Genomic DNA, 12,238 nt, shown 5'->3' on the forward strand with positions numbered 1-12,238 from the left:
CCCCTTTTTTTCATTTCATTTCATTTCAGGAGTTAAATTACAATATGTTATCATGATTTTTTTAAACAATGAACTTAAAAAGTAACTCTCACGTTCACTGATTGAAATTTTGCGATTTATTTAATCTTTATGAAAAGTTCTGCAGTTTATCGTCAAACATTTCGTTCACCGAGATTTTTCCAACGACTTCCGGCATTATTTTGGGTTCTCTAACATCGGCTGCGCAGGATGATGAAATAGTAACAGTTCAAATAACGCAGATGGATGTTTTATTGATGCTGCTGTCCCTTGTGGGCGTGGCAGTTACTTTAGCAATTTGTGTAAGTACATACCACACTTTAAGGATTTGTTTTACAATTAACCTGTAGCTTATCAGATGTCATCATCTAATGCATGATGACATTAGAACCGAATCTTGCAACTGCAAGCGTAACATATGTAAGAGACTGTTGTCAGTTTACATACTTTCAACAACTCTATAGCATAGTCTTATCAGGCTGTGCGTATGGAACAATTTGAAATGGGCTAAATGTTTTAATTGTGGCGGTCAGCCGGGTTCGATCGCCGGTGGCCAGTTAGCTCGGTAGAACGCCTGGATGGGGATTCGGGTTCGAATCCCGGTCTGGTCCGTTGCATTTTCTCCCTTCGTGTTACATTTGGTGCCGTATACCAGCCCCTGGAACTAACAGGTGAAAATGCCTGCTTGGGGATTTAAGATCCTGGGTTGATGTGATTATTGTCTTTTGGTGTGAAGACATTTAAGGAGGGAGGAATGTGGCGGTCAGCCAGGCTCGATCGTCGGTGGCCAGTTAGTTCAGTTGGTAGAGCACCTGGCTGGGGATTCGGGGGGGGGTTGAATCCCGGTCTGGCCCATTGCATTTTCTCCCTTCCTGTTACATAGTCAAACGCACTCTTAGTTAGAACATTTCGACGGGATGCTTACTCATCTTAGGCACAGGGTTTTGACACAATCTGAGCAAACTGGTATACATGTACATAGTGCTCACTATATATACCAGTTTGCTCAGATTGTGTCAAAACCCTCTGATCCCATCTCTGGTTTGTCCAGGCCAGGGGTCCTTGTTTACCCTACTCTTAATTTTGTATCCTAAATATAGGAGCTATTAGATTGATCTCTGTTCGTTTTCGTCACCTTTTCATTATCTAGGTACTTTTTAAGAAATCAAATTAAAAGAAAAAAAGAAAGAAAACAACCAGGAGGAAGGGCTATCTAATTGATGTACATATGGTGTGTACATTGTGAGATTGTGTTCAAATCAGTGATTTTCAAAACATTTTATGGAAAATACAAGCAATAGAACAATATGTAGTTATTGATAAAGACATTTTAAAATATTTCAATTTAATTTATTACATAAAACTGTCAAGTGAGGTAATTATTTTATATTGATTGTTGAAACACTCTTCAAAAAATATTCTAGTCTGAGGCAAGAAAACATAGAAATGAAATTTAGATATAAGTATTTGAAATCAGTGTGCACATGTTCATGAGATCGATCTGTGTACTGGACGTGCAGATTGTCTTTGGAAATTACTGGTGTGTGGGTACGTATTGCTTTTTGTATCACTTGCCCCCTCCCCAAATAGATTGATTGATTGGTTATCAGGGCTTGAAGGTAACTTTTTATATCACCAGTCCAGCCGGACTGATGGGGTATAATTTCAACCAGTCCACAGAAAAATTTACCAGTCCAACAGAGTTTTCCAGAAATAATTAAACATATTTCATTAATGTTCTTGAAATGAAATTTAACTCAATATGCCTCAGAAAATATTGTAACACTAATGTGAGATTTATGTTTATTAATCGGGTTCGTCTAATAACAGAAGCATGCCAAATATGTGGATAAGATTTCATAAGTATATTTTCCAAAATGATGCTTTAAAAATTTAAACAGTTCTATCGGACCGACTAAAACAAATGTTGGTCAGTCCGCCAGACTTTTAACCAGTCACAGACTGACAGGATATTGTTTAATGTCCCTCTTGAGAATATTTCACTCATATGGAGACGTCACCACTGTTGGTGAAGGGCTGCAAAATTTAGGCCTATGCTCGGTGCTTGCGGTCTTTGAGCAGGGAGGGATCTTTATTGTGCCACACCTGCTGTGACACAGGACCTCGGTTTTTGTGGTCTCATCCAAAGGACCGCCCCATATAGTCGCCTCTTACGACAAGCAAGGGGTACTGAGGACCTATTCTAACCCGGATCACCAAAGGACCCCCAAATAGAAGTGGTTTTCATACAGCATGAACTTAGGTAATGCTATTTGTCTAGCCCTAAAAAGTAATCCCATTTCATATTGCAGGCGTTAATTATTGTGGCCATGTCAACGAAGCCATATCCAGATTTAGGAAGGTATGAGACTGAGAAATATTTTTTAAATGAGAAACACGAGAAGTGTCTGTTCCCATCAATCAACGACCCAGCCAGTGTGGAGCTTTCGGTGATTGTACCAGCATACAACGAGGAGGAGAGATGTACGTATATTATATTGAAAACTTCATTCAGACTAATTCATTAACATGATTAATGGATAAATTAGTAAATAGCCGATTTCTTTGTAGTACCAGTTATGATGGATGAAGCATTAGGATTTTTGGAGGATAGAAAGGTATGTTTGTTATAGATCCAAAGATAATCATATCTTGGAAGTTAGTCAAACTTTGTCAAATTATCTTTTTGGTCCAAAGTGAAATTTGGGTACATTTGAATATTGGTTTACAGTAATGTGAGAGAGTATGTCTTTCATTTTGTTATTAAGGTGTTTTTCTTTGTACTTAGAAAAAATCCAGATCCTTTAGTTATGAGGTGATTGTTGTCGATGATGGAAGCAAAGATAAAACTACACAAGTAAGTCACATTGTTTTATTCTGCTTGAATTTGATGGATTTATAATTTTTCAGATTTAAGTTCATTTTTAGTTGTTTTCCCCCCTAAACAATAAAGATAAGTGTTTAGAACATTAAAAAGACTTTTGCATTTTTTGGAAAAAGAATTAAATTGATTTTCATATTTTCCAGACAGCACAAAGTTATTGCAATAAATATGGATCTGAAAAAGTGCGTGTGTTGACTCTAGCAAAGAATCGTGGGAAAGGTGGTGCCATAAGATTGGTCAGTAAACATTACTAAATCGCTGTTACACAGTAATTAATATACAGAAAGATCTTTCTTTGTTCAGATAGGACAGTGTAATGATATTTCCGTGTATGAATGAATGTAACCAATGTCTCTGTGTCTTCCCAACAACTTCTCATAATTTTCACTCTGATTAAAATCAAACCTCTCACTCAATATACGGACATGCAGCGATTGTCTGTATATTGAGTGAAGTGAGAGGTTTGATTTTGATTAGACTGCATCATTTTATTTTATTTTGTTGATTGTTTTAAGTTTTGGCATTTCACAAGTGTAATAATTTTTATCAGGGAATGTTTTCTGCTCGGGGACGATTCCTGTTGTTTGCAGATGCCGATGGTGCAAGTAAATTTAGTGACTTTACAAAGCTGGAGAGTGAAATGAAGAACGTAAATAAGAATAGTACTAACAGGGCAGTGGTGTGTGGTTCTCGGGCACACCTGGAGGAGGAGTCAATCGCACAGGTAAACACAGGATAAATTCACTCAGTTACACAGGTAACACAGGTGATGTCAGTTACATAGGTAAACACAGGATGTCAATCCCACAGGTGAACACAGGATCCATGTCAATCACACAGGTAACACAGGATACATGTCAATCACACAGGTAACACAGGATACATGTCAATCACACAGGTAACACAGGATACATGTCAATCACACAGGTAACACAGGATACATGTCAATCACACAGGATACATGTCAATCACACAGGTAAACACAGGATACATGTCAATCACACAGGATCCATGTCAATCACACAGGTGAACACAGGATACATGTCAATCACACAGGTAACACAGGATACATGTCAATCACACAGGTAACACAGGATACATGTCAATCACACAGGATACATGTCAATCACACAGGTAACACAGGATACATGTCAATCACACAGGATACATGTCAATCACACAGGTAAACACAGGATACATGTCAATCACACAGGATACATGTCAATCACACAGGTAACACAGGATACATGTCAATCACACAGGATACATGTCAATCACACAGGTAAACACAGGATACATGTCAATCACACAGGTAAACACAGGATACATGTCAATCACACAGGATACATGTCAATCACACAGATAACACAGGATACATGTCAATCACACAGGATACATGTCAATCACACAGGATACATGTCAATCACACAGGTAACACAGGATACATGTCAATCACACAGGATACATGTCAATCACACAGGTAAACACAGGATACATGTCAATCACACAGGTAAACACAGGATACATGTCAATCACACAGGATACATGTCAATCACACAGATAACACAGGATACATGTCAATCACACAGGATACATGTCAATCACACAGGATACATGTCAATCACACAGGATACATGTCAATCACACAAATCACACAGGATACATGTCAATCACACAGATAACACAGGATACATGTCAATCACACAGGTAACACAGGATACATGTCAATCACACAGGATACATGTCAATCACACAGATAACACAGGATACATGTCAATCACACAGGTAACACAGGATACATGTCAATCACACAGGTAACACAGGATACATGTCAATCACACAGGATACATGTCAATCACACAGGATACATGTCAATCACACAGGTAACACAGGATACATGTCAATCACACAGGTAAACACAGGATACATGTCAATCACACAGGATACATGTCAATCACACAGGATACATGTCAATCACACAGGTAACACAGGATACATGTCAATCACACAGGTAACACAGGATACATGTCAATCACACAGGTAACACAGGATACATGTCAATCAAGGTAAGATGAAGTGTGGGTTCATCATAAGTCTTGCTAGATGCCTCGCCTCCTCATGGATTGTAATGTACATTTTCAATGTGGAGGATAATTGACAGAGAAAGACTAGATGAGGACTTTGAAATTGAAATTTGTAAATGACAGTCCTAAAATTTTGATAATCATTAGATGTGAGCAGTCTGGATATTCTTAAGGTGAAATACACTCTCACACAAATATATACACATACACACACATGAATATGCTATATAAATTCAGGAGTTGTCTTCCTTTATGAAATGATGACTTGAAATTTGCATGAAGGAGTTACATTTCTTTATAAAGACAGTTGATCAAAATTAAAATTTTTAGTGCTTATATTTTATATTCTACAATTACCCAAGGCTACATCTGGGAGACAGACCCAGGTCCTCCCCCCCCCCCCCCCTTAAGCTCATTATCCTAAACTCCTACTGCTTTTATTGAGGCCAAGCACATCTGTTATTTGATGCACTAATAACTGTATGCAGAATGCCAATAAAAATTATGGATACAAAATATATGCTTGTGCAATTATCAATTGCTATCGTATATTAATACACAATATGACATAATAATTTATGCTTTTTGTTGTGTACAACGAAGTTTCAAATATTTCAGTGCAACCATAAATTTGCACTCTTGCTTCAGTGCCAAGGGTGCTCGAGTATAAAGCCCACTAGAATAAAAATACACACATTTAAATTAGTACATTTTATATGCAAAAATATTGGGGTTTTTTTTTTACAGCAGTTGATTACAGTATCTATGACTGCGATTTTTATGGTTTGAATTTGCACTTTCTTTCCAGAGATCTATGTTTAGGACGTTCTTGATGAAAGGATTCCACTTTGTGGTGTGGTTTCTGTGTGTGCGAGGAATCAAGGATACACAATGTGGATTTAAACTCCTGACAAGAGAGGCAGCAATCCTTCTCTTCTCCAATCTACATGTAGAGAGATGGTAAGATTGATTTTAACTCCTAACAAGATAGACAGCAATATTTACATGTAGAGAGATGGTCAGATTGATTTTAACTTCTGACAAGAGAGGCGGTAATCCTCCTCTTCTCCAATCTACATCTTGAGAGATGGTAAGATTGATTTTAACTTCTGACAAGAGAGACGGCAATATTTACATCTAGAGAGATGGTCAGATTGATTTTAACTCCTAACAAAATAGACAGCAATATTTACATCTAGAGAGATGGTAAGATTGATTTTAACTTCTGACAAGAGAGACGGCAATATTTACATCTAGAGAGATGGTCAGATTGATTTTAACTTCTGACAAGAGAGGCGCAATCCTCCTCTTCTCCAATCTACATCTAGAGAGATGGTAAGATTGATTTTAACTTCTGACAAGAGAGACGGCAATATTTACATCTAGAGAGATGGTCAGATTGATTTTAACTTCTGACAAGAGAGACGTCAATATTTACATCTAGAGAGATGGTCAGATTGATTTTAACTTCTGACAAGAGAGACTGCAATATTTACATCTAGAGAGATGGTCAGATTGATTTTAACTCCTAACAAAATAGACAGCAATATTTACATCTAGAGAGATGGTCAGATTGATTTTAACTCCTGACAAGAGAGGTGGCAATATTTACATCTAGAGAGATGTAAGATTGATTTTAACTTCTGACAAGAGAGGCAGCAAACCTTCTCTTCTCCAATCAACATTTAGAGAGATGGTAAGATTGGTTTTGATGATTTTGGTCTAGGGTGCAAGGATATTGAATCACAATACAAAGGTCTGGATTTTATATCTGCAATTTTTATTAATTAGAAAAAACTTAGCAAACAAGACAGGTAATGGAAAAGAAGCATACAAGTTACAAAGAAAATGTGTGCCAATGCAGAGCTACATGAATCATTATACATACACCCGAGTCTGTTGGTTTGATATGTTTGAAACTTTCCATCAGATAGAACAGACTGTAACTGGATAATTGCCTGTGGTTCATCACGTAATTTATAACAGTGTGTTGTTTTTACAGGGCCTTTGATGTAGATAGGCTGTTCCTAGCTCAGTACTTTATAACCATGTGTTGTTTTTACAGGGCCTTTGATGTAGATATTCCCAGCTCAGTACTTTTAACCAATTGTTATTTTTACAGGGCTTTTAATGTAGATAGGCTGTTCCTAGCTCAGTACTTTATAACAGTGTGTTGTTTTTACAGGGCCTTTGATGTAGATAGGCTGTTCCTAGATCAGTACTTTATAACTGTGTGTTGTTTTTACAGGGCCTTTGATGTAGATAGGCTGTTCCTAGCTCAGTACTTTATAACAGTGTGTTATTTTTACAGGGCCTTTGATGTAGATAGGCTGTTCCTAGCTCAGTACTTTATAACAGTGTGTTGTTTTTACAGGGCCTTTGATGTGGGTACCTGTAAAGTGCGAAACGAAACGAAACCCACCGAAATGAAACGAAGCAGATTGAACAACCGAACTCTTTTAATTATAGTAATTAAAAATGGTATTTTAGGCCCCTGTGAAAGTTACCACATACAAATAAAATTTGCCTCCCTTTTGATGTAGGCTTTGGGCTTGACTGTTACAAAGTTTTAAAAATTGGAATGGGGGGGGGGGGGGGGTTGGGGGGTTGAGTAAGCAAAACGTACATATCCGAAGTTGATTAAATACCATGTACAATTGGTTTCAGATCCATAAATTTCAGAACGGAGGGTTACAGTCTCACAGGTCAGAGGTCATAACGAGGGGTGGGGTCGCCGGCGCTGGATCCGCCTTTGGGCATAAATACATGTTTCAGTGTTTTTTGCTCTAAAGACAAATCTATGTATACATGTGGATATTGTGTATTTGTATGTAGTATATCAAACAGTGGATTCTGAGTATGTCCTCCCGTTCTCTTTGTAATTTATGCTTCCCTTGTTCATAAGCCTTTTGATTTTACAAAATAGCTGACTTCCTCCTGATATTATTGCATAAAACAATTTCCGTTTTCCGTCCCGTTTTCAATTTCACGTCTTAGCAACACCCCAAATGTATAGAGTTATCTTTAGACTCACTACATATCAATAATAATTTTTAATAATACATGTATATATATCTTACCGAATTGCATTCATATAATATGGTATACTATTTAATTTATTTCATTATTGAAAGTACTCGCACCTAAGCAGTTAGAGATAAAATGAGAGGTTAAGAGCTCTTCCTGCTTTCAACTTTCTCAGACACCAGCTTCTTCAAACAATGTATCTATACCCAAAGGCGGATCCAACGCCGGTGACCCCCACCCCCTCGTTTAGTGTGTTTCCCCAGACCTCTGAGACTGTAACCCTCCGTTCTGAAATTTACTGATCCGAAACTAATTTCACATGGTATTTAATCAACTTCGGATATGTACTTTGTCCTTACTCACCCCCCCCCCCCTCCCCACTTCCAACTTTTAAAACTTTGTATCAGTCAAGCCCAAAGCCTACATCAAAGGGGAGGCGAATTTTATTTATCTGTTGTAACTTTCACAGGGGCCTAAGATATCATTTTTAATTATTTTAATTTAAAAAGTTCAGTTATACAATCTGTTTCGTTTCGGTGGGTTTCATTTCGTTTTGGTAGATTTCGTTTCATTTCGGTAGATTTCGTTTCGTTTCGATCTTTACAGGTACCCCCTTTGATGTAGATATGCTGTTCCTTGCTCAGTACTTTAAAACTGTGTTGTTTTTACAGGGCCTTTGATGTAGATATTCCAGCTCAGTACTTTTTAACAGTGTGTTGTTTTTACAGGGCCTTTGATGTAGATATGCTGTTCCTAGCTGAGTACTTTATAACTGTGTGTTGTTTTTACAGGGCCTTTGATGTAGATCTGCTGTTCACCTAGCTCAGTACTTTATAACAGTGTGTTGTTTTTACAGGGCCTTTGATGTAGATCTGCTGTTCACCTAGCTCAGTACTTTATAACAGTGTGTTGTTTTTACAGGCCTTTGATGTAGATCTGCTGTTCACCAAGCTCAGTACTTTATAACTGTGTGTTGTTTTTACAGGGCCTTTGATGTAGATATTCCCAGCTCAGTACTTTATAACAGTGTGTTGTTTTTACAGGACCTTTGATGTAGATATTCCCAGCTCAGTACTTTATAACAGTGTGTTGTTTTTACAGGGCCTTTGATGTAGATATTCCCAGCTCAGTACTTTATAACTGTGTGTTGTTTTTACAGGGCCTTTGATGTAGATATGCTGTTCCTAGCTCAGTACTTTATTACTGTGTGTTGTTTTTACAGGGCCTTTGATGTAGATATGCTGTTCCTAGCTCAGTACTTTAACATTCCAGTAGGAGAGGTAGCCATTACCTGGACAGAAATTGAAGGTCTGTAAACTGTTCATTATATCTGTAATTTCTTTTGTCTGATTCCCAGTGTTTTGTCCGCAATACGCTGTATCAATGTATTTATATGCTACCATTGTTTCTATCTCCCCCATAATACAAACAATCTATGCATATTTTATCAATTTCCATTTTTTATTTCAGGTTCAAAAATGGTTCCTGTTTTTTCCTGGATTCAGATGGGCAAGGACATTATTTTAATACGACTGCGATATTTTCTAGGAGCATGGAAGATTAACCAGAAATCCAAAGTAGAATAAAAGATTTTAAAGTTTAGGTTGAAGACATTTTGTATGAATGAGCTTTCATCTAATCATTTATCATCATTATTGCTGCATATTTTTTACTATTGTACAATATTGCAAATAAATGTTCAAATAGTTTTATAGTTGTTGGGAAGGCATACACTTTGACACAGCAATATATACATAATCTTACAATAATTTCTGGATATTTATGTGTTTGAAAGTTTTTCCAGATCATCCGAGGCTGTGCTGACCTAATTAATTTCAAATTACATGAACATGTAGCAATGGAGGAGTGTGTGATCATGGAGCTTAGTTTCTGGAGAGGGTGAAAAAACAATGCTGACGTGTTGTAATTCTTGTAGAGATCCTAGAAACCAGTATAGTGACAATATGTAACCAGGATATGTAAATTCTAGAGAATTTTAAGTCATTCAAAAGCCATTGCAAGCACATTGAACAAAAGTTGAGGTTTAAGCTTGATGTACTGTCTACATGAATAATGATTGTTTCTTTGGCAACAAATGGTCTATTTTCTATGCATGCATTGGGGACTTTAAGGGAGATAATTGTAGTAATTAGGGCTATACAGACCATGGATATCGGCCTGGATAGCTCAGTGGTTAGAGCACCTGACTAGTAATGCAGGGGTCACGGGTTCGATTCCCGGTCCAGTCAAAGATTTTCTCCTCTCCTATACTACATTTGGTGCCGTTGACCACCCCTGGTGGTGCAGGTTGGCCTGCCAGGGGCGAAATGAACCTGGGTTGATCTTGAAAGACAATTATAATTGATCTTAAGGAGGGAGGAATGTAGTAATTAGAGCTATACGGACTGTGGATATCGGCCTGGATAGCTCAGTGGTTAGAGCACCTGACTAGTAATGCAGGGGTCCCGGATTCGATTCCCGGTCCAGTCAAAGATTTTCTCCTCTCTCTTATACTACATAATTATCTTTTAGGATTTGTGCAACTGCAAATTGAGAGTCGGTATTTTCATAGAGTGGAAATAATTATTTATAGAACAAGCAAATTTAGTGGTTCCATGCTTCAAATTTGTGCATTTAAAAAATCAAATAGATCATGATTAATACGATGCTATCGCTGTTTAAACGGGCCTAACACCGACAAATGAAACACTTGAATTAAGTCGCCGCCACGCCATTCGAATTCTTTGCGCAAGACGTCAGCACATAAACACACAAAATTACAACGTTTAAACGGCAATAGCATCGTATTAATCATGATCTATGTGTAGAATAATCTTCCGATAACTGAATCCTCGCGTCATGGAAGATAGATCCGCGAAATAAAGTTGTAAGAGGTAAGTAAAGCAGCTGGTGTCGGTGAATTTCCACTTCAATATTGAGCCCCCCCCCCCCCCCCCCCCCCCCCCCCCCCAGTGCATATGTCGTGCAAGATATCGAGGCCAACTCACTTACAAGGATAATTACTTACGGTAAAAGTGTTTGTTGGAATGTAGTAAATATCAGTATTTTTGTATTTAAAAACCTTTCGTTTCTTGTAATTACATTGAATTCAACCTTAGAGTGCATATACTGATGAAAGAAAATAAAAAGGATATTTTCTCAGAAATTCGCAATATCACTCCTGTAGCTGAAATATGAACCTAAATGAAAAGCAGTTTTGTTCATGTTTTTTCTTCTTCAATATTTGCTGCTCAGATGAGAGGTTACTCTTCAATACAAATTTTTCACTAGTTGTTATCAGTTCAATACAAACGCAATAACATTGAAATATATTTAATAACTAGTAAGAATTAAGAACACTTCTGCTTCAATGAAATAACAAATCAACATGTGTAAAATGCAATGTAAAAGATTAGTAGTATCTCTGTAAAACAAAGCGTAATACCGTAAAAATAATCGTTTCATAATGTACATAAACGGATATATAAAACGGCTACCAGTTAATGACGATGCCTATGATGTGGATGTAGCAGTTGGGGAAAGACACAGTAGAGATAAGACTTTAGATAGTAGAGGAAAAGAATTATTAGAATTATGTATTGCAAACAAGCTTAGAATAGCCAACGGTAGAACATTTGGTGATATATATGGGAAATTTACATGTCATAATTATGCTGGTTCCAGTGTGGTAGACTACTTCATTGTATCTGAACAGTTGTTAGAAGATGTCTTGTATGTACATGTATCTGATTTTTTACCTTTATCTGACTGCCATTGTAAAATCTCAATGAAACTTTTATCATCATTTGAAAGGGAGTATACATGTGACAACATGCAGGAGATGCCCAAACGATACAATTGGGATAGTTTATCTATAGGAAACTTTCAAAAAATTTTCATGCATCCAACCGTTCAGAATGATATAAAGCTTTATTTAAACACACCGATAGAGTATAATGAACAAAGTATAAACAAGGCCACCAACGACATTCACAAAATCCTAAACAAAGTAGCTAAACTATCTTTACAAAGAAAAACACAACATAGAAACACAACCAATAAAAAAGAGAAAATACTTATTTGAGAAAGCAACTTTACTTTCAAGATTTCCCAATAACCCTTACTTACGAAGTTCCTTTTTCAAATTAAATAAGGAATATGCCAAGCTGCGGAAACGTAAAAAGCGAGAATTCAGGCAGGGTATTCTAGATAAACTAGATCAAAT

General features: G+C 37.1%; 1 protein-coding gene across 2 annotated transcripts; it reads left to right on the top strand.

The window, feature by feature from the left end:
• The first annotated feature begins 13 nt into the window (after nt 1–13).
• Nucleotides 14–9,721, top strand: LOC125680402 (dolichyl-phosphate beta-glucosyltransferase-like). 2 transcript variants are annotated; one of them, XM_048919968.2, is made up of 9 exons: nt 14–320; nt 2,331–2,502; nt 2,590–2,636; nt 2,807–2,875; nt 3,046–3,138; nt 3,453–3,626; nt 5,795–5,946; nt 9,236–9,321; nt 9,484–9,721. In XM_048919968.2, the coding sequence occupies exons 1-9, from the start codon at nt 261–263 to the stop codon at nt 9,597–9,599; spliced, it is 969 nt and encodes a 322-aa protein (XP_048775925.2). In that variant the 5' UTR covers nt 14–260; the 3' UTR covers nt 9,600–9,721. The 2 variants fall into 2 exon arrangements, with proteins under 2 accessions (XP_048775925.2, XP_048775929.2); XM_048919972.2 differs by lacking the exons at nt 9,236–9,321; nt 9,484–9,721 and adding an exon at nt 8,742–9,103.
• Nucleotides 9,722–12,238: the final 2,517 nt, after the last annotated feature.

This window comes from Ostrea edulis, chromosome 2 (genome assembly GCF_947568905.1).
Source record: "Ostrea edulis chromosome 2, xbOstEdul1.1, whole genome shotgun sequence".
Classification (NCBI taxonomy): domain Eukaryota; kingdom Metazoa; phylum Mollusca; class Bivalvia; order Ostreida; family Ostreidae; genus Ostrea; species Ostrea edulis.

Bases quoted from the DNA above. Each gene is read 5' to 3' on its own strand.
- LOC125680402 (XM_048919968.2), top strand. From the start codon at position 261: ATGGATGTTTTATTGATGCTGCTGTCCCTTGTGGGCGTGGCAGTTACT. The intron at 2,637-2,806 runs GTATGTTTGTTA...CTTTGTACTTAG, and splicing joins GATTTTTGGAGGATAGAAAG to AAAAAATCCAGATCCTTTAG. The intron at 3,627-5,794 runs GTAAACACAGGA...CTTTCTTTCCAG, and splicing joins AGGAGGAGTCAATCGCACAG to AGATCTATGTTTAGGACGTT.